The sequence below is a fragment of the Mustela putorius genome, unplaced genomic scaffold (assembly GCF_011764305.1).
Source record: "Mustela putorius furo isolate JIRA1106 unplaced genomic scaffold, ASM1176430v1.1 tig00000198_pilon_pilon_pilon, whole genome shotgun sequence".
Taxonomy (NCBI): Eukaryota; Metazoa; Chordata; class Mammalia; order Carnivora; family Mustelidae; genus Mustela; species Mustela putorius.
In genome coordinates this window covers 5,716,780-5,739,786 of record NW_025421311.1, presented here as the reverse complement: position 1 = coordinate 5,739,786, position 23,007 = coordinate 5,716,780, and the positions used below count along the sequence as shown (strand labels likewise).

The window sequence follows — 23,007 nt, the reverse complement described above, 5'->3', positions numbered from 1 at the left end:
TTCTGGTTTTCACAATGAAGGGTGGGAACTCTGGGCATTCGGTGGGTAGGGGGTCAGCGATGTTGCTGAGTACCCCATGTTGCACAACCACCATCCCCAAAGAAATGCCCGTAGGGCCGAGGCTGGGAGATTGATCTGGCTACAGCACAAGGAACAGACTCGAGGGGGCAAAACCGGAGTCAGAGAGACCAGGTAAGGGGCTGCTGAGATGATGGACGAGGTAGCAGGCAGGGAGGAGGGCAAGCTGTGGGCAGATTCGTGCACGACTTAGAATGTAGCATCGGGAGAACCTGCTGACGGGATGTGATGGGTGAAGAAGACGGGGGAATGCAGGTGAACTCTTTCCCCTGACTTAGGAAACTGAGCAGGTGCTGGTGCCGAAAGATCGTTGGAGCAGACGTGGTGAGGATGAACAGGAACACATTTGCTTATTTATTCAAGAAGGGTGCTCAAGCAACACGGTACGTGGTGCCGTGGAGGGAAGCATGCAGCCCTTGCTATCTCGGGCTTCAGTCCGGTGGGGATGACGGAATGGAAAGAGAGGAACGTAGAATGCTGGTGCTCCGGTGGGGCAGTTCCTCGTGCTCTGGGAGCACGACGTATGAGGGAGTGTCTGGTACATTACGTCTCGAGCCCGAGAGGTCTTCCAGGGAAGATGACATCAGTCATGGTTTTTCAAGAAGAGGAGAGTTGCACAGGCACACACGTGTAGAAAGAGGTTTCAGATACATTCCGTGCAGATGCTCAGAGCTGTGCCAAGTGCCTGTGGCAGAGGGATGTACAAATGCAGAGTGTATGGGGACTAGGTTGTACAGAGCCTTGCCGGTGCAGGGTAGAGCTTGAATCATAAAATGTTACACCCAGAAGTAGCATGATTCACTTTACACTGATCGCTCTGGCTATAGAGTAGGGAGCAGATTGGAACAAAACTTGGAGGGAGAGGGACAGGCAGGGAACTAGTGCCAACAGGAGGGCAGCAGATGGTTCATGCCATAACTGGGGTATACTTGGGGGGGTGGAGAGGTATGGGTGGTTTCTGGTTGTGAATCTACAAGATCGTTGACTGGATAGGAAAGAGTAGACGTGGAAGAAGGACACAGAGTCCATTTGGGACACGGAGGGTCTGCATGGCCCGTGGTCATCTAGATGGAGCTCCTCAGAGGCCAGTGCTCGGAGCGTGCCACATCAGTGCATGGGGAAGTCACCTGGGATTCTGGTTGGTTTGTTTTTTTAAATATTTTTTTAATTTATTTGATAGAGAAAGAGATGACAAGTAGGCAGAGAGACAGGCAGAGAGAGAAGAGGAAGCAGTTTCCCTGCTGAGCAGAGAGCCCAATGCGGGGCTCAATCCCAGGACCCTGGGATCATGACCTGAGCCGAAGGCAGAGGCTTAACCCACTGAGCCACCCAGGTGTCCCCTGCTTTTTAAAAGAATATTCTTGAGCTACACTTTCAAGTACTGAGTGAGAATTTCTGAATGGCTTCTGCAAAGCTGGAGAGACGAGAGAGTATTTTATGGAAGTGAAATAAATTCGGTAAGTCAAGCTTACAGGTACCTAGAGATGAGCGGAGTGTTGGGGGATACGGCGTGAAGGGTGTGGGGGGTGGGTCCGGGAGGCTCATCAGACAAAAGAAGAGCCTTGCATCAATTAAGATTTTGGGTAATACCTTGTAAGACGGTAAGCAGGGGACCGATGGGACTGCACGTGCATTTTAGGCAGATCCCTGTTGGTGGAAAGATGGAGAGGAGTCGGGAGAGAAATTATAGAAGTTTTGTAGGTGGAGTGATTGACCTTCAGGATGTGGCCTCAGCAGGGCTTGAAAGCGAATGCAGAAGATGCGGTAGCTTTGTGTCCCTTGTGATCACTGGTCCAGAGGACTCCTACCAGCAGAGTCCCCTCACACCACTGCTGCTTTCATTCACTCTGCAAGCAAAAGCCGTTCACATTAGAAACAGAAATTCACTTTTAGGAGGGCCCGAGAGTGTTTGCGGAGACTCGGGGCCCCCAAGCCACCTGAGTCCTCTGCCCATAAATCCACAAGGGCACACTCGGCCTTGCACACCGTCAGGGGACACACATCCCCCACGGAACACAGCACTCCCTTGCACTCGGTGGCACTCTCTCATGCTCCTGCCACCCTCTAAGTCACATCCTCTGCCCTCCTGCCAGTCCCGGGAACGGATCCCTACCCCAGCTGCCCACGCTCCAAATCAGCTTCGGGACCTGGGGAGCCGCGTGGGCACACCGTGAGGGCTGCAGCCCCCGGGGCTCTGGAAAGACTCTTCCCAATCTGGCATGTTCTCTTGGCTCCGGCAAAATTGAGTTTCTTGCCAATTCCCGAGCTCCCTGGCTCTTGCCTATCTCCAGGTTTTGCCCGTGCTGCTCCCCGCCTTTCACCCCAGTTCACCCGCCACCGTCCCACCTTCCCCTTGTCCCTTTCCCTGCTCACCCCCCACAAGTGCTCACCGTGGCCTCTGCATGTTCAGGGCATTTAACTCAACATCTCCTTATTGTCCGCATCACCTCTTTGCTTATATTTTGACTTTTTATGTATCTAATCGTTCCTACTGCAAAAGTTCTCAGGGAACAGGGTCCCTATCTCAGTCCTGTTGGTTTCCTCCGTAACACTCAGAACAGTGGTGGCAGAAAGGCAGCCTGTAGGCTCAGTAAGGCTGTGGGGAAAAGAAGAATAAAAATAAGAGCAGTATTCAGTATTCAAGTTCTAGATATTTTTCTTTTAGAGCTGGTGTTTCAGAGTAATGTGAAACATAGTCCATGATATTAATTTCCATTTCTGTTCAAAATTCGAGCTAAACCGTCAGCTATAGCTGAATATCTTCAACATCTAAAGCTGTATGGCTTCCCAGGTTTTATGCCCAACTCTGGGGAACCATGGAGCAGCTAGGAGTTCCAATAAAGGAAAACCGTATCTTGCCACTTTCAGCTGATCTGACCCAAAGTCCTGGTTCATTGTTTTAATGCTCGATTCCCTTTGCTGTTTTCTTAGGGACGGTGAGGACCTCATTTTCTACAGAGCACTGAGTCATCACCGTCTATTAAATCTTGAGCTGTCATTCAGGCAGAGTGCCCCCTGGCATAGGATTATGGATCTAGAAGACCAAAATCTATCTCTATTTGGGACCCATGTCTTGTAAATTTTTCACCTTCTACTGAAACTGGGAGAAGCAGCATAAACAGTAAAAGTGTGATTGTTCTCCAAGATGGTTTCCTACTGAATAAGGAAGGCATCTTTATAAAACTAAACACCAGAAGCCATCTTTGAAGGGTTTGCTTTTTTATAATTAAAGATTTTTACTTATTGATCTGACAGAGAGAGACATCACAAGTAGGCAGAGAGACAGGCAGAGAGAGAGGAAGGGAAGCAGGCTCCCTGCTGAGCAGAGACCCCCGATGAGGGGCTTCATCCCAGGACCCCGGGATAATAAGCTGAGCTGAAAGCAGAGGCTTAACCCACTGAGCCACCCAGGTGCCCCAAGAGTGATGTCTTTAAACGATATAACGTGTATTGATGCACAGTAAACCTGCAACCCATGAATACGCTTTTTGTTATTCTGTCTTGATGCTGCACTCACATCCAAATCCACCATTATGTAATCTCCTCTTGGCTACCTGAGTGATGAAGATGAGAAGCGTCGATCCTAAACAGTCCTAAGAAACGCTTCTGAGGTTTTTTCCAACAGTGCACAAACCAAGAAATGTCTTCCTACAGGATGTTAGAAATGCCTCTAATATATTCTCGGGTTATTAAGCTATAACAGCAGATGTGTTGTTGATTTTCCTCCTGGTAAAAGTTGGGCACTTCTTCAAAGAAATTATTTCACAATCTTTCCACAGATGCGACAACCACCCGGGACCTCCTGCGTCTGTGAGGCGAGTCGTTACGGTGAGTAACTGGAAAGTTAAGGTTATGCCAAGGAATTCAGCATTAGTGCAATCCGTGGTTGGCTGCCTACCCAAATAGGCTTTTCCTTGGCTCAGCTTTAAATTTACTTCAGAAGCTTAGATTTGCCCTAGAGAATTCAAAGTTTCCCAACTGTTGTAGGTCTCCGGTTGGCTCTTCCGGGAGGGAGGGAGGCCGTTGTGTGTCCCCTCATACCGTCGTGGCATCTCTGATTTGGGACCACGGTCACTCCCGTACAGTACAGCCTTCGAGCACTGGGCAGTGGAAGAGGCTGGAGGTGTCCAGGGGCACTCTTGCAAGCCAGTGTGGGTCTGGGCTTGACCTTTTCTTGACAGGATCATCATTTGTGTTCAGAGTGGAAGCCAGTGATCTGTGGGATACATTTGGCTGGGACAAGTTCACCGGGAGGGACTGACCCCACCGTTTAGACTGAAGTGTCTCTGTGTTCACAGGCCTACAAGATCAAGCAGCTAGACATTTGCTGTGTCTTGCTTCATAGTCTTAACTTTTGATCTTCACCTGCCTGTGTCTTTTGGGTGACTCATGTTTCGGAGATGAGAAGAATGTCGGAAAGGACTTAAGAGTGCAAGAGAGTCTTAGTACTCCTACCAGTCTCTCTCTTTTTGCAGAAAGCATGGTAGAATTCATGGTGAGGAGTACATATAAACAGAGGTTCTTTATTCCAGAAACAAAAGAAGGCCCCCTTTCCTCTTCAGAGGCTTGCCACTTCCTTCCGAATAACACCGAGCGCTGTCTCCTGAAGTGTGAGCCCCAGTCATGACCCCAGCACCAAGAACCCTCCACACTCTCTTGGAGAACCTGCTATCACCTGGCACTTGGCAGAGATCATTCTACTTAATCCCTAGGGGCTATCTACAAAGTATGCTATTATTATCCCCATTTTAAAGATGAAGAAACTGAGGTTTAGAGAATCTGAAGGTCATGTTCAAGGTCGCTGGTAAATGGTAGAGTCCAGAATAGAAAATCTAGGTTTCTGTAACTCCACAGCCGGAAGTCAGTAATGCCTACAGCTCTGTCAACCCCAAAGCCCTGTTTGCTTCTGAGCCCTGCTGGCCTGCTAGGGGCAGGGGCTCCTGTCTTGGAGCAACGGGCTGGAGAGTCGTGCGTCCAGCCCTGCTCCAGGATGCTCCCATACTCTCACTTTTCCTTGGAGAAGGACTTGGAGCTCACCTTCCCCTACCAGGAGGGAGCTATGGGGTCTGAAGTATATGAGGAACACAGAAAGAAGTGCAAATGCCTAGAAGTTATAAAACAGTAGAGCTAATTAGGAATCATCAGGATTTGAAAACCCAGTCTGAGGACTCATAGATGACCTTTCGTTGGCACTCTTGAGTGCTGCTCAGATCTAATCGCTTCCCTGCTCGGAAATGCGTCCCTCTGCAAGGGAGAGCTGGGAAAACAAATGAAACTCAAGACAGTCATTGTTGACTCTGGCTAATGGCTTTTATAAAAATTCAGAGAGAAAACAAAGGTTTTGTAGGACATGTAGATTTCCATTATTTATTCATGGAAATCTTATCCCTTGGCTTACAAACAGCTGAAGGTTAGCCGTTGATGCTGAGGGGTTCTTGCCAAGATCTGAGGTAATGAACTTCTCATCGCTTGGTTGGCAGCCTAGCAGGAAGTTGGTTACAAAGGGGACCGGGCATTTTATAGGAGATGGTGCTACACTGTTAGACGACCTTCCACTCAAAGAGAAAACAGCTGCCATGTAGCAAAGGGTTTCAGAAAACAGCATTTGGGGAGCTAGAGAGAACGTTAGAGATTTGTAGCTCAGCATTCCTCCCGACCTCAGGACTTCTGCCTTTTTGGACTGAGGAATCCCATGCTGTGGGGGCCGCCCTGGGTATCACTGGCTGTTCAGCAGCAACCCTCGCCTCCACCTACTAGATGCCAATAGTTCTCCTCCACTCGGCCATGAGAGACAAAAATATCTCCAGAAATTGCTAGTGTTCCCTGAAGTGCACGTTGCCCCAGGGAGTATGACCGCCTCCTTCGAGTGAGGCAGCCCAGGTCCAAGTAGTCACCATTTCTGAGAGTAGAGAAAAAACACACGGCCTTGGCCACTTGATCCCTCCAGCACTCTGAACAGATTGTGGCTGGGCCTCAAGTGAGGTGACATGCGAGGTCTATACCCCCAGACGCAAATCTCCAGTGTACTTACGACGCTGGGCCAGTGTGAGCTCTCCGAGGCCAGGACTCTGTCTTCCTCCTGCCTCACCGCAGGGCCTGGCACCACCGGAACACTCGGAAGTGGAAAGAAGGAATGAATGAGTGCTTTCCAGCTTCAGGTGCACTGGTGGACTTGACCTTTGCAGGAGAGCAGACGGGGAACAAATTCAGCAACACCTTGAAAAATTAATTTGTTGACTTTGCCAGGGTGTGTGATAACATCAGTGAGCTCAGGCTTCAACTCCGACAGCTGCCCTACAGGTCTGGCCACCCTGGGAAGTTCTCAAATGGGCTAAGGTTACTCTGTAACAAGGTTTGTTTGTGTCAGACTTGCGGACGGGAGCGGTAGAGGGAGCCGCGGCGAGTAACAGGCCTCATTTGGCTCAGCCTATTTTAGGTGCCATGTTTGAGACCAGAACTGAGATCTTAAGAGCCAGTGTTCCAACACTCTGGCTTCTCATTCTTTGGTACGCTTTTCCAGTTCATTCGATGGGAGGCCTTGGGAGGAGTCCTCTGGGAATTGCTCTGAAACCATGGAAAAATAGGAACGGCCAACAAGTAACCTCACTAAGTGCCAGACACCAGGCTGAAGTATTTCCAGCAATTAACTCACTTATTGCTTTTTGCTGCTCTTGTCATTACTATTGTGTCTTCATTTTACCAAGAAAGAAACAAAGGCACCAAGAGTTTACCTTGTCCAAAGTTATACCCCCAGTAAGGAGCAGAACTAGGAGTTCTCCGGTGGAGAACTCATGTGTTTGACCATTATGCTTTCTTGTCTCAGAGATGCTTTTCCAAGTCCTAATACTGTAAAATCTTGTATGTCTTGATTTACAGAAGGATCTTTACTAGAAATCTCATATATGTAATTTTCTCCCTCGGTATAGAGCATCAGTCAGTCGATAGCTGCATGGGCTTAGACGGGCTGGAACGCTTAAAGCAAGGTTTTCATCCAAAAGGTCTGCCATCTGATTGAGGTCATGTGCATGAGTAGAATACCGGTAAAAAGCAACATAATGGAAAGAACAGGGTTGGGGTTCAGATCGCATCAGTGAGAGCAGCCAAGGCCACCATTTATTATTCCTATGACCTAAGGAAGGCACTTACCCAGACTCTGTTTTCCATCTGCAGAATGGGAATGATAATCCCTACTTAATTCTTTAACTTGTTCTAAGTATCATAGGGGAGAGGATATTTTGAAAGTAGGTTGAAATTGGGATCTATGAGTAATTTTGTTCAAAGATAAGCTGGTTGGCATCAAGGGACTGGACAAAACGTGATAGAGACGTTCAGCAGCGGACAAAGGGACGGTGGCAAGATGGTGTTGACGGGCGGCTCAGTAAATCTTTGTGAGTCTCTTACCTGCTGATTCCGTGCTGGATGCTGGGCAGATACTAGGCTTTCGTAGTTATTTTAGAAGTGGGTCTGCTTGCAGGGTCCCGATCTATTTGTCTTCAAATCTTTGGTTTCCTGGATCGGGGTGGGGTCTGGCAGGAAGGAGAGGGGTCCGGTGGCAAAGTGCCAGTGGGAGGAATGTCAGCAGCTTCAACAGGATATTGCAGGTATAATAACAGGCACCGTAATAGGTACAAAAACACTATTTAACTGATTCTTTTCGGGGAGAAGGGCTCACAGTGACGGTGATCCACAAGCTGGATTCTGAGGGATGCATTGCTGTTTTCCAGGGGAAGAAGAGAGCAAAGATCAGGAGCACGCGTGACCGTCTAGGAGGAAGGGTGCACCATTCTCGGGAACCGGGTGCAGTGGGCTTGGAGCACGGGGCCCTGGAAGGGAGCTGGGGAGGAAGGGCTGAAATGGAAGGTCGAAGAGCTTTTCAACAGGATTTTGCTGCGTGGGGGTGTTCAAGCCTCACACTCGAGGCCAGGAGTGGGACGTAGGCGTCATCTTTTATGGCAACTTCACGGCACGGAGCAGTGTTTTGAGGAGGATTCTGAGTCCAGAACAGAGCCTCGACTGAAGATCGTGTGTGTCTGGGCCCCGGGGGAGTTTGCCCCCGTGCTAGGTGCCGGTACATTCTTCAGCATCTCAGACCTGCGTTTGGCCTCAAAAGATGCTTCCAGCTGGGATCTGGGGTACAATATGCTAACAGAACAGTGAAGAGAGGTGGTTCAGCCTGGGCTCTGCAATCTCAGAGATTGGGAAGGAATCCTTCCCTCCACAGTGTGACCTGGAGCAAATTCCCTTCTCCCAAGTGAGGTTTGTCTCAAAGTGGCAGTAATAATCGTACCAACCTCATAGCGTGGTTAAAATAATGAAATAAGGTAACTGTATAAAACCCATGTTGCCTGGAATATTCACTGAGCAGATGCTCCTGCTGCTAATTATTATAATTAATAATCACAGTAACTGCTCACACAGAGCTCAAGTGAAAGGGGTCTCTGGAGAGATCGTATGCCTGGTACCTGCCGTTGACTGGCAGTTGCTTTTTTAACCATTTTGTCACGGAACAGTATGTCCTTGCACATTAAAGCTGAGTGTAAATAAACTCTCCATATTTTCTCTTCGTCATATAATCTGTACCTCTGTGTATGAGAAGTGTCCTTAACATGTTGGACGAGTAGCATTGGTCTTTTAGCAGAAGCCTCAAGAGGGACCAAAGACAGGGTCTCTAGGGGGCAAGAACCCTTCCCGGCTTTTGAGACGTTCATCTCTTCACCTGAGCCCTCCGTCCAAGTGTTTTTCATTTAAGTGTAAATTTTCATTATAAAAGCATATGACCCAGAAAGCCAAAAAGGATGTGGTCTGGTCTGTACAGAGGAAAGCGGAAGTTCATTCGGGTGTCAAAATGGTTGAGTGACAATGCTCTTCTCTTAATCAGATGCATCTAGTCTGCATGAATGATTCGTTTCCAGTTTTTGTTTTTTTTTTTAATTTATTTGACAAAGAGAGACAGCAAGAGAGGGAGAGGGAGAAGCAGGAAGCCCAATGCAGGGCTTGATCCTAGGACACTGGGACCATGACCTGAGCTGAAGGCAGACGCTCAACAGCTGGGCCACCCAGGCACCCCGTGTTTCCAGTTTTATTACAGTTGGTTTTATCCAGTTGGTATCTCACTGTAGTTACATTGCCTCTGTATTTGTTGACTTCTGGTTCTCATATTAATGTGTTTAATTACATCCAATGACCCACAAAAGTGATCGCAGGATTGTTTCTCTCTTATTCATAAATGTCGGCATGTCTTCTCTTCCATTCCTTGCCTATGGAATTAAAAACCGCTAAGTCAGTGAAACGTGGGCAGGGCCCCTACGAGAAATAAGTGACCTAGATCTTGAGAATGAAAACAGGCCGGAGTGAAAATCCTAGATTGTAAGGAGTATAGAAATCAGGAGAACCTGAGATTTAGACTGGACAGACCTGAGATGGAGAAGTAAAAAAGTTGGAGCTTGGGAAACATTAGAGATTTGGTCTTAAGCGTTCAAGGGGAGATGAAAGGTAACATTTCAAACATCAAAGGGAAGGAGAAAACTTGGAGGGGCTGTGGGAGCCAAGCGGCAAGCGCTGGGTAGATGAGGGAGTGGACAGCAGAGACTGAATGGGAAGTGGCTGGTAGCATTGTTCAGGGACAGGAGCAGAACGAGTTAGAGCAGAGCCGCAGAGCCCAGAACCGGTGTGACAGAGAAAATGCAAATGGAGTTTCGGCAATAGAAAGTGAAGGCCTGGGAGTGCAGGATCCCCCGAGGTCATGGGGACAAACTAACGCTTGAGAGTAGGACAGGGATAGATTTGGAGAAATCAAGATCAACGGTGGCTGTTAAGACAGGACAACATTAATGCTGCCTCATTCCCCTAAGCTCTGTCTTGCTAGCAATAGTGCTTCACAACAGCAACAAAAATTTATAAGGTCATACTTTTTAGCACCTTTGATCCAGAACTGTATCAGCTGCTTATGTCTGTCTGGAAGGGTCTACCCTTCTGAATGAACTCTGTGGCTAGAAATAGTTTTTGTTTTCCCTCTAAAGCATCAAGTTCACAAATCTTAAGGTCCGGTGCAAGCTTCAGCTCCCCAGCTCTTGATAGAGCAGGAACAGTGTTAAGAAATCCAAAATTCCAGCCTTTGGGGCCATGGAGACAACACTCCCAATTCAAGAGAGGTCGGTTTCTTTCCTGTGTTCTGGGAAACTCCCTAAGATTGTGTCGTGCTGTGTCTGTAGGAGTACCTGGCAGAAAGAAATTCAATACACTGCTTGAAGACTCAGAGTAAAAACCATTAGTGTAAGTGTAGAGAAGTTCATGATCACTTACAAATGACAGAAATAATGAAACATTCTAAGTTGAGAGGTAAGTGTTAGAAAAATTGATTTGCTTTCCTTAGACTAAGAATTTTAGGTTTGGGAGCTTTTTGTGGGGACATGTGAGTATTCTAGCTAGAGAAGGTCCAGAAATAATATTGTATTTTTCTGTCTCAAAATTAGCAGGCAAAAATACACAGCTCACCTCTGGAAAATCCGCCAGTTGAGAGTGCATTTGTCCCCAGGCCCACAAGCATGAGGGAGGGAAGTGGCGTGCCCCGGTGGGATGCATCCCTGCTAGAAAATGAGTTTTTCCAAGGTAAGTCTATGTGTGAAACTGACGCCCGGAACTAAAGCAAATAATGATTGTGGTGTTGTGTTAAAACGCTCCAGACATAGCAAACCATGTATTTTTGAAAACCCTTTGCTTCCCTTATCTGAAGAGGAGGCTGTTACATGCTACTAACACAAATATTCCAGAATCTTCTATTTAAATATAATCTAAACAAATATGCTCAGACCCAGGCTGATAAATCTGTGGAATGATAAAAAACGTTTAATAGTTAACCTCAGGTAAAAAGGAAATGCATTTCTAAGAAATACGTATATAAAGTTTACTGTTCCTAATGGACTTTTATTGTTCCCAATCAGTACCTAAATGCATGTGACTAAACCTAATTGTTGTTAAACAATTAACCTTGTACAACAGATAGCAATAAAAACAGAAAAGTTCGAAATGAGCCGCATACAAGTGGCTCTTATTATTATTATAAAGCATAGCTCCCCTTTCCTTAGGTTATTCTGTATCAAAATAAAACCTGGCCATTGGAACAGTCAGCTCTGAAGTTATTCACCAGCTTCACGCTGAGGAACTAAATTCCATTTGCAGAGTTAATGACCACCACTGGATGCTGTGTTGGGAGAGGGGGTTGGTCAGGGAGAGACACCCATCTTGGGGAGAGGGGGCTGACCTTTCAGTTACATGGTTCCTGGCAGAGAACTTGCTTCAGAGAAACATAGCCCAGAGGAAAATCTGTTACACAACAAAGGTTTGCTAATATAGGAGAGCTACTGTTTATGACATGGAAAAAAAAAAGATTTGGCTTCTCTGAAAATAAAAAGGAAACACAGAACAGATTATTATTTTTTTTAACCTCAAGAGTAATGAATATAACAGGCTTTTTGAATAATTTAAAATCCTCCTATGGGGATGTTAAAAGTGGTTACATCTGGGGAGGAATCCAGGAGTTTTTATCTTTTTGTTATACTTCCCCAAATACATTGTAGGTAGCAAAAGACTTTATTTAAGGGGGGAAAAAACTACAACTAGCTTGAAAGGAAGAACAGCAATCAAAGAGACTTTATTATAATTTGTTTCAAGGACAGATTTTTTACTCATGATATAATTTTGACATAATTGTGTTTTCTTTATACCTTGGCTTACATTTTGGCACTGTTTGATTTTTGTGTGTGTGGATAAGTAGAATTATTTCAGAGACGGGAGATAAATAATTTTTTTTCTTCGGGATGATTCCCTATAGACTTCCTTAGGTACAGATTTTCAAGATTTGTTCTTCCGGTGGCTGTGCAGACTTAAATAGCACCAGCTTACAAGTACTGTAGGGTTGGGAAAATCTGGAACAGACATCAGAAATCTCTTTGACACCTGCCTGAACACAGTTGATATATCTAGAAATATATCCCACCCACATTCACAAATACTGATATGCCTCCCTTTCCCTGTCATTGAAGGGTTAAGATGAAATTTTTAAATGACAAATCATTTTAAGGAACCAAGGAGAGAGTGCACCATTTCTTTTTAAACTTTAGCATGTTACCTTTTTTTTTTTTTTTTTAGATTTTATGTATTTATTTGTCAGAGAGAAAAAGCACAAGCAGGGGTAACAGCAGGAGAGGGAGAAACAGGCTTCTGGCTGAGCAAGGAGCTGGATGTGGGACTCGATCCCAGGACCCTGGGATCAAAACCTGAGCCTAAGGCAGATGCTTAACCAACTGAGCCACCCATGCGCCCCTGAGAGTGCACCATTTTATGTAACTCAGAAGGAAAGTTGTGGTTTCTTCAGCAATTTAAATAATCCCATAACTTATTTCTCATACCATATTTGACTGTCATGAATGAACATTTCTTCAATAAATACATAATCTACTTGTTTGTATTTATTATAACATGAATATGATAAAACTGTATCCACGACAAAATGGGTCCTTGGAATCTTGAAACCTTAAAAGATAATTGTTCTACTTAAAAATCTGACAAGTTTTTCTTGAGGAAAAGAGGTCATATATGAGTAAGTAAACACAATTCAAAGAAATAGCAACAGACTGAATGTGTCCTGTGACTTGTCTGTGGTCTCAGAGGCTGGGGTCCTAGTCAGCTTGGTTTCTGATTTTGGGCTACCCCAGGTCCTCCGTATTAGAAGGAGGTCACTGAGCTCTGACTTGGACACCACCCTCCAACCTTGCCACTGAGAGAAAAGTCAACCGTGCCTAACAACAACAAGTCCAAATCCTTGTAACATCATGAGCTTGCAGTGAAATCACCTTTATGGTTCATTTAAAAAATGAAAAGCGAGCTTTTATGGCCCAGGTGTTATATTATGTGGACACAGCAGATAGACGGCCTGTCACCTTGACAACCTTGACAACCTAATCTGTTCATGCCTAGTTTCCTCATTTATAAAACAAGAACAGTGATAGTGTCAGTCTTATAAGGTTCTGTGAGGATTGAATGCATTAATAAATTGTTTAGAACCAGGGCTGACACATAGAAAGTGTGATATTATAGGGGTGATAGTGGGGTCTTTATTTTTCCAGGAAAACAATCTAGCGTTAGCATATCAGTTAGCAATATTGTATAGAACTTTAAATTTTCTGTATTGCTCAAATCCATCCAACTAAGTATGTTTATAAATTACATGCTTAAGCTTTTGGTAGTAATGCTGTTTTTTTTTTTAACAATAAACTGAGAAATCACATGTTATTTACAGATTCTCATTTTTATTGGAACCCTCTGAGGTAAACATGGTGGGGAATATTTTAACTACCTGGTGACACAAAAGATGAACAAAAAAAAGAAAGCCAAATACACACTTAAAATTTTGTTGTTGGGGGAAAAAAATGTAGCTTTATGTCCTTAAGGCATTATCAAAAGTTAATTTTGAAAAAGAATGAAAATGAAACTTCCTCCACAACCTTGTAAAATTCAGAATATCTTAAAAACATAATCAAAACATATGTCACCACATTTATATAAAAATAAAATTAGAGGGGCACCCGGGTGGCTCAGTCAGTTAGGCATCTTGATTTGGGCTCAGGTGTTGCTCTCAGGGTCATGGGTTCAAGCCCACACTCAGCATGGAGCCTACTTAAAAAAACAAAAATAAAATTTTAAATTATTTTATTTCTTGTTGAGGGGCCCCAACAACTCAAATTATTATTAGATTGTAAATGTTGTACAAAAAAGCTGACTCATATTCTCCTTTCAGTTTTGGATGATTTGGATACCAAACTGGCTCAGGAACAGTGTCCAAGCTCCGTGACTACCACAACGTCTCTCAACTATGGATCAAGAACACAGTTCAGTCATTTCTACTCTAGAAGGAACACACACGGTAATATCACCGGATGGCACAAAAACCACTATAACGAAACTTCTAATATGTCTATCTATGACATCCTGAGGCCAGGAGCCCCTAGGGAAGGTTTTAAAACCTTTTCTCCAAGAACAAAAACAATTTATGATATGTACAGAACGAGGGAGCCCAGGCTCCTAAAAGAAGATTCTGTGCGGAAGAATACTTTTGGTAGTACTTCTCTGTGTTTCGACAGCAGGCAACGATCAGCTTCACCAGCTACAAGATATTTCACAGCAAGAAGCTTACATTTTCCAACCATCACTCAGAACAAGAGTGGGTTTCTACCACCCAGGCACCAGCAGAGCCCAAAGAGGACTCCTTTGTCCTCCATCATATGGAATAGAGCGGATTCTTCTGGAGATAGGCAGAGCCAGGAAGAGTTTCCGAGGGCCCCCTCGCCCATGGAAATCGACACTGCCGACCCGTATGCGTATCCCAGGTGTTTTCAGGAGAAGATGAGATACGGATTCTACCGTTCACAGAGTGTTTACCAAGGTGTTCATTTTAATGCCCCCATGGATAATGCAATGATTCCTGACCCATTTGAGAACTCAGAGAATATGCCATTCTACCCTCAGGAAAACCCATTTGCTCGATCTTTCTCTAGCAACACCTTTGGACGAAACGGAGAACAAAGATTTAGACAGAGTTCTTTTTGGGACCCACAGGAGGAACATTCTTCCTGGTCTGAGTTTCATCAAAGCAGGCATCTCTTCCCTTCTTCCCACAGAGACTTTGAAATGATTCCCATGGAAGCAAATAGTGTGTTGGCTGCTTGTGGCCATGGTGTTCCTTCTCAACACTGGGGATCGTTTTCTTCTAGTTACAGAACAGATATTTTCAGAGGACAAGAAGAGCCACACCCCTGGCAGTTTGGTTCTCCGACACCCACGCTGGAGAGCATGGAGATGTCACGAGGTAATGGGAGACAGTCGACTCATTTCAACACACCAAATGTTTGTGCTATGACTGGTCCAGGCTATCACATCCCATCTGGTAAATCAGTGTGTCAAGATGGCAGTCTTCCTACGGATGTACACATAAACAAAGAATCTTATTCATCTGGCATCACTCAGACTCTAGCATCTACGTTCAAAAGTTCATTCCCCCAGAGTCCTGATGACAGAGGGAATCCTCAGAGTCCTATCTTTCAGAAGCCCGCCGTCACCACACAGAAAATTAGGCCTGCCTCTCTTCCAGGAAAAACCTATACAGAAGTCACCGTGACCAAAAGGAATTCAGTTGATTCTCCACCTCTTACTGAAAACCCACCCAATATCTTGGCCACAGAAGTGAGCCATGAGAAAGGCTTGAATGACTCTATTTTGGGAGAATATAAACAACTGAACAAGATGGACCAGACAAACATGACAAGTGAAAGGCCCCAACCTGATGCACAGACTGTAATCTCTCACCCTTCCCCCGATTTTCGAGATCCCCTCTTTCAGGACTCAGCCCAGAGCAGAAGATTTGCTTGGAATGCATCTACCACAGTAAGTTCCAAACAGAGAGATATATCCAAAATTCATCTATCACACAGAGGGAAATCCAACGAACTAAAAAAAGATAGTAATTATCATCCCGGGAATAGAAAAGTTGGCTCAGCAACTACCCCTCCTTTCATTCAGGAAAGCAGAATATCATTTCCCGGCCCAGATCCAGGATGTCACCAGGAAGTAAGAGTAAGTGGTGAAGATAGTGCAGGCATTATTAGAAATCACCCCTGGAGCTCTGAACCTGCTGATAATCAAAATGCACAGTTTCCAGAAGAGCCTGCTGTTTTAGATGCCGAGAAAGAACAACGCAGCACAACTCATTCTATGAACCGTAGCCAGTCAGCGGCTGGCCACAAGATCCCAGGTGACTCTTTAGATCTGTCCTCAGCTATCCTACCTGATATGTCACCATCGAATGATTCTTTCCTCCAGGCTCTGGTGATTCCTTCTACAACGGCATTCTCCAGGAGAAGTCCTTCAGGCAAAGATCCATCTCTGGGAGAAGGAGAACAAAAAGACAATGATAGTGAACCCCAAAATGATCAGTTTGCCCCAAGCTCCTCAGAAGACCAAAGGAGTCATGATAATTTCGTGCTCGTACGTGATGAGGTAGTTGACGCTGTCAAATGTCATTCCTGCTCTCCTTGCAGGGAGGGAAAAGGAAAAGGAAAAATAAGACGATGCATATCCTGTTTTGAAAAGTTAAGCAACACGGAAAGCAGATCGGCATCAAGTGATAAAAGTAACCACAGGGAAATGAATCAAGGCAGTTCCAAGCGTCCTGAGGGTCACACAACTTACTGTATCTCGCCAAGAAAATCAGCCAGTTTCCTCATCAATAACAGGAAGCTGGAAAGTAAGATAATGCGTTCTTCCTTTAGGAATGACCCACTTCCATTCCAAGTCAAGAATAAGGTGGAAGGCCCGGTAGGGAAGTACACATCAAACAAATTCAGTTCCAGCTCTTCGGAGTCAGAAAGCAAATGTTCCAAAGCCGTGTCAGACTCGGTCTCAGGAGCGTCTGAAGCCACAAAGAGGATGACACATATGAAAACCATTAGATCAGCTTCTGTTAGAAAAGGACCACTTCCATTCCTCATCAAGAGGGCTGTGTCTTGTCCTTCGGGGGCACAAGATGCCTCTAATGGGAGAGATGAAAGAGAAAAATCCTTGGCCTCAAACACAGGTGCTTGTGCTCTAACACTAAAACCTTGGGAGACCATCACTAGCCCTCCAGAAAGAAACTTGCCTGTTAGCGATTGTTCTTTACCCAAAAGACACCCTCAAAAGGAAGACTTTCAAGAACATACTGAAAAGGATGGTAAAATTGCTTCCTCCAAGACAGGTCTCTTTTCAAATGAAGACCCTTTACCTTTTTCTTCAGACATGTCAAGAAAAGAAAGTGGGAAAGCATTACACAAATTTAAGACCACTAGTATGTTTTCTGTTTCTGGTGATGAAGATAATGTAAAATGTCTCGAGGTGGTTTCGATATATTACACTCTGCCAAGGAAATACAGCAAGAAATTCTGCAACTTTCTTGAAAAGTATACACAGCAAATTGATTCCCATCCAGAATCAATGAAAGTGGAGACTGAAGCATTTCCTAATGCTTTTGAAAAGGACAAACTAAATGATTCTCCACAAGAGCAATCAGGAACACCTTCATCTGAAGGTCAAAAGAGGCTGGTCAGCTCTGCCCAGGAGAAGAGCCATTTTCTCTCTCACACCACTGAAGATATTACTGCTGTACCACACCTTGGACCCTCAGAGCTCACATTACAGGAAATGGCTTCTACGGAGACAGATGTTTCTCTTCATAAAGGACCATCGAAAACTAGAGAGATTTCCCCAGATAACTTCACTAAAACACCTGCTGGTGATTCAAAGAGCAGAAAGGAGAGAGCGAAGAAATGGCCAAGTGAAACCCTGCGCCCTTCATCAATGCTTCAGGGAAAAAAAGTTACAGAAGAGAACTCGGAAGACTGTCAGCAGCCCATTAAGTTGGTTAACTGTGGCCCTTCTCATCTTCCAGCCCGCTCAGAAGAGACTGTTGAAAATTCCCCAACCGGAAGAAGTTCTGAGGAGTGTACAGGTAAGGCTGTGGTGATTACAGCTCCTGGAACTGCGGAACGCCCTCAGAAAGATACCACAGGCGAAGCCACAGCTGGATGCGCCTGTGGATCGCAGCCCAGACAAGTAAGAGGGGAAACTGGAACACATGTCCAAAATGAGACTAATAAAGAACTTTCTGACTCGGAAAGCCAGGTCTTTGCTCTTACTCCAATTTTGCAAAATCTACACCTTGACGAAGGGACCTGTCCAGGTGAAGCAGATGTAGACAGTTTGCAGTCTGAACCCAGAGACCAACCTCAAAGGAGTCAGGAGGTAAGTATGACAGAGAATGGCAAAGCTGAAGACGAAATACGGAAGTTAGCATGGGATCAATCTTCACTTCCTGAAGGAAGCAATAAAAATAAAACCAGCTTGGATGACCCAGAAAAAGGGAAGAATAGATCTTTAGTTAAACACAGATGGGCAGCCATGTCCAAAGCCAGCAGAAAATTCTCAGCTAAAGATTTAAGCCCCAGAAGACATGTAGCTACTATCTTCCCCCAAAGTGGGAATAGCTGTGGTTTGGACAGCCGGTCTCTTGGCACACCAGAGTGCGACGCTTTGTCCCCCGAGCCTGCTCCAAAGCCCGTAGAATCCAGAGATGAACTCAGGTTGAGTAGCGATGTGATAGGTGTTGAGAAATCCGAGAACTCTCTCAAGGTGACTGTAATATCCCACAGAGAAGCTTCTACACATTTAAGCAATCAGAAGTCTAACGGCATGTCACAACTATGTCAGAGTGAGTCTAAAAATGTCTCAGACTCATCATCCAAGTATGAGAAGTCTAAAGACATAGCAGCAGCTCAGACCTTGGAAAGAGAGTCAGCGGCCTTGACCCAACTGACGTTCCCCAGCCTCGGGGAAGCAGACTTCTCTGACCATCAGAAAGGACTGAACCCTCCTTTTCCATTGGAGCCTGAAGAGAAATCCAGAGGGAGCATCCCGTTGTCCACTTATGGGCAGCAACAAAGTGCTTCATCTCTGGAGGGGGAACCTGAACCACTCCGCCGTCACTCAAACAGTTTAAAAAGCATCAGTGTGCATGGTAATCTGGTACGCAAAAGTCATCCTCCAAAAGTCAGGGAGCGCCATTTGTCGGAGAGCACGTCTCTTGTCAATGCCCTGAGTCAGCTGACCCTAGGGAATGATTTCTCTAGCAACGGTGGGTACAGTCGAAGATTCAGATCCTTTTCTGAGCTTTCCTCCTGTGATGCAAATGAAAATCCAGCTTTGTGCAGTGGCAGGACAAAAATGGGTCCCCGGTCTGCCGCGTCTATATCCAGACCCATTGACTATGGAATTTTTGGGAAAGAACAGCAGTTGGCCTTCTTGGAGAACGTAAAGAGGTCACTCACACAAGGAAGATTATGGAAGCCAAGCTTTCTCAAGAACCCTGGCTTCCTGAAAGATGACGTGATTAGTGCTCCTAATCCAACAGAGCCATCTGGCTCAACTTCTCCTCTGGGCCAAATGCCAGAAGATGCCTTATCTCCAAGCGCACCACTTAATATCTATGAAGAGAATCCACTGGACTCAGATTGTGACACAGACACAACCACAGATGATGAATATTATCTGGATGAAAATGACAAAGAGTCAGAACTGTGAGCCTTCTTCAATAAAATGCCTAACCTTTCCACCAAAAGCTTGTATGGAAATGAAGTGTAAATGTGTATGCCCTTGAGAAGGACAGTATAAAAAAGATCTGGTCTGAGCAGCACCTGCTCTGAAACAACCTGAATTCTCTAACCTCTCTTCTCTATACTATATATATCTATAGATATCTATAGATATATATATGCTTTCTAAATTCTAGAGGAAATGAATTTTTATTTGGGGGCCTTCTCTGCTGTTTTCTCCCTCTGTATATGTTCTTGGCCTTTCTTCCTACTGTCCAGTTTTGGCTTTCTGCTTTACTTTCTCCCTAATTTTTTACACCTTTCATTTGATACACAGCCCTAATACCTGAGGCACATACAAAACTAGTAACTTCAGTAAGTTAGTAGTTAGAAAACTCTATATTTCCCCTTCCATTCCATACCCTATATCTAAGACATTAAATAAATGTCTTGATGATGGCCATGGAGTCAATGGTATCATCCTGTTTGACCTGGCATTTAGGAGGTTTAGGGTTGTTGGCTTTTTTTATTCCTTTTACACAAAAATAAGGGCATTTTCACAAAGGCATCCTATTAGATCCATAGTGAAGCCCGGAAGACAGATGTTTGATGTATTTATTGAGGTTATAAGTGAGGAGCTGAATCCCTATTAAGCCCAAAATATTAGTACTCCAAGGAATACCTTTGAAGACATTTGTAGGGACCGGCTGATTTGTTAAGGGCTGAATTTTAATCTGTCAAGGACTCAGGCCGGCAGCACGATGGTGCAGAGGCGGCTTGGCCACAGCATTCCTGCTCAGGAAGGGAGCATGCCTGTGGATGCAGGTAAGTGGACATCCTCCGTGGGACTGCCATCCTCCCTGTAGCTCTTCCCCCCCAGCTGGTTTTCCCCATTTCTCTAGGACTCCCCATTTCTGATTTTCTTTATTTGCAGGATAGGACGCTTGATTTCATGTGCACGTTTTAGTCACAAATATCAAGCAAATATCAAGCCCCTACAATGCTGCTGGGTCAGGTCAGAAACACGGGGATTCACTGGCTTCTTTGCAGGACCATTTACCAGACCCCCCTGGAAATTAAAGGCAGAACAAACCCCTGAGAAACTATAAGGCAGAGCCTCTAAGTGCTTGTTACTATGACTCCTTCAATAATGTATCTAGACTACATTAGATACATTCTATCTAATATATACATTCTATCTTTCTTCATACCCCCTGATACCTTGGTTTTCTAACTCTTTAACTGCCAAGGAGATCTTCTGGAACCTCCCCTCCTAATAGGATAAACACCAACAGATGTTGGAACTCAAACTCCAGAAAGCCTGCCCTCCAGGATCTTAGTGCTGTGAGGGCCCACATGAGTGGATTTCCTTCAGATTGCTTCATAGTTGCTTCCTGACCCAATTCTGTTCTCCATTTTTCTCACCTAGTCTGTATCATCCATATAAATTAAGGATAATGATAGTGTTGGTGAAGCATATAGAGATCTGGAACTGATAGAAATGCAAGAAAGAGCTATATTATTATTATCCTCCTACCCATTGCCTTGCCTGGAAGCAAAATACCAGGGCTGCTTTACATCATTCCCATGAAACCCAAAACTAATAAACATCTGGTAACTGACATGAAAGCTATTCCTCAAATCTGTAAATTGTTTTAAAGTCCAGGCTTTGACCAATATCAAGCTCAAAGAGACTGATAATAGAGTTTTAAATCAACTGTGCTGAATATTTCCCCTTAAATCGTAAAGAAGAAATAACATTTTATTCCTTTCTTATTTATGTTTGTAAATTCTGCCTTTCCCCTTCCCCTTCTATTTATCTGACTATTTAAGCACAAGTTTTATAAACCCTGACTTAGGTTTTCCCTTCTAATTTTAAGACATTCAGAGTTCACATTTTAATGTTAAGTGTTGCGATTTTTGAAAAATGGTCCACTTGCAAGTTCTATTTCAGTAAATACTCTGAGTTTACACGTATGTTACAGGAGGTGAAATGAAGTTAGCTTATATTTCACTGAGTTTAGGCTGTAACAAGTTAGTTAAATTAAGGTGAGGATAAGCAGTTACTCTGAGGCCCTTCTGCTCTGCACTGGAGTCTCATATTTGAACTCAAAGGTAATTGATTGCTGATGCTCATTTGCACTGTTTGTAATGTTTGCTTGTTGCTCTGGCTCAAGAATCAAAGAAACAGAAAATTCATAAAAAGAGCACCTCCTAGGGCTACCTGAGTATCTCAGTGAGTTGAGCATCCAACTCTCGAATTTAGCTCAGGTCATGATCTCAGGGTTGTGAGATGGAGCCCCACGTCAAGCTCTGCACTGAGCAGGGAGATTCTCTCTCTCCCTGAGCCCCTCCCCCTGCTCGCTCACTCTCTCAAATGTATAAGTAAATCTTTAAAAAAAAAAAAAAAACCAGCACCTTCTATAGTTTTATACTTTTATAAAATGCTTCGTTAAAGAAGTACAGCAAATTTCTATGTATTTTTAACATACGAATTGCTGCTTTTTAATACTCATTTTTGGTACTGCTATAGTAATTTATAATAGTCATTTTTATACCCCTCACTTGTGTTCTAATCATTATTAAAATAAATATTCACATAAATGGAGTAAATCATGAGGGAATCCTTTCTAATAAGTATCTTTAAATTATTAACTTGTTTAGATAAAGGACTTCAATTTCACAGTGTACAGTTTATTTAAAATAGGGTGTGGGTGCCTGGGTGGCTCAGTCGGTTAGGTGACTGACTTGATCTCAGCTCAGGTCATGATCTCAGGGTCGAGAGTTCTAAACCCCGCATTGGGCTCCACACTGGGCGTGGAGCCTACATAAAAAAGCAGGGGTGGCTTAATGAGATTATTTTAATTTTTAGAGACCTCCTTCTGAATAATTTACCCCCTTACATTTATAAATACATGGCTGTTAATGAAACTTCCAACTGCTACTGACAAGGTTTCAACTGACAAAAAGTGAATAAAAACCATTTTGTGTAGGAGGTAAATGTATGCCTGTACTAGAAATAGTGGTAGAAAACCCACTTAGCTTATGGTGAAGATGGGAATAAAATTGAAAAACTCCTACCTGCATAAAAGCACTATACTCTGTGGAATGCCAGAGGATTAAGGAGGCCTTACTGGTAAGATTTTATTGTTAACAGTAGTGATAACGCTTTAGAATATCCCGTTTAAATGTACAAAGTGAGTTTGTAAATATTTTACTTTCCCAGCAAGTTTGTGAATGTATTACCACTTAGAGGCTCTTTCTGACTGGCACACCTGTGTTTCTGAAACAGGTAAGCCTTAAGCACTTTTGTTAAAATGTGGTCAAATAATCCTTTTATGTACTTTTCTCAATCCTGTTCTGTAGATATGAGGAGTGTTACAAGATAAGGTGCAAATTTAAAACAATGCCTATGTTGAAATAAATGATTTAAATAGATGCACGTTTGACCTGGTTTTTATTCCCATCCTCAAATGATTACTTTTAAGTGTGAAAGTTTCAGGAAGAATTCTAAAAAGGTGTGGCAGAGAGGGGGACCAAAAACATTCACACAAATCTCTCTGGTTGTTCTTGAATGAGATCAGCTATATGTAGTTTCAAAAAAACACAGGGACTTGCTCCTCTCTTCTTTCATTTGTACCCAAAAGCAATCGACTGACCCGTGAAGATCAGTCTATCTGGTCGCATGACAGAGGAGAAAAGAAGGTTGGCATTTCTCTGTGAGAGGAAGAAAAGTGCTACATGGAGTGTTACC

The 23,007-nt window shown here is 44.2% G+C and overlaps 1 protein-coding gene and 1 long non-coding RNA gene across 8 annotated transcripts in view; one reads left to right on the top strand and one right to left on the bottom strand.

Annotated features, from left to right (window-relative positions):
* EXPH5 (exophilin 5) overlaps positions 1-22,691 on the top strand; it is a 68,533-nt gene extending 45,842 nt beyond the window's left edge. For 4 of the 7 annotated variants that reach the window (XM_004764392.3, XM_004764395.3, XM_004764397.3 and 1 more), the window contains 3 exons: positions 3,858-3,906; positions 10,551-10,686; positions 13,874-22,691. In XM_004764392.3, coding sequence (XP_004764449.2) covers positions 3,858-3,906; positions 10,551-10,686; positions 13,874-19,242 — 5,554 coding nt within the window. In that variant the 3' untranslated portion in view covers positions 19,243-22,691. The remainder of the gene's footprint in view (positions 1-3,857; positions 3,907-10,550; positions 10,687-13,873) is intronic. The other 3 variants (XM_004764393.3, XM_004764398.3, XM_013062423.2) reach the window with 1 other exon arrangement.
* On the bottom strand, positions 1,524-6,367 carry LOC123391318. Its single transcript, XR_006605963.1, has 3 exons — positions 6,110-6,367; positions 2,469-2,674; positions 1,524-1,925 (listed from the first exon to the last, which is right to left on the bottom strand). It is a non-coding gene; the product is annotated as an uncharacterized LOC123391318 (long non-coding RNA).
* Positions 22,692-23,007: the final 316 nt, after the last annotated feature.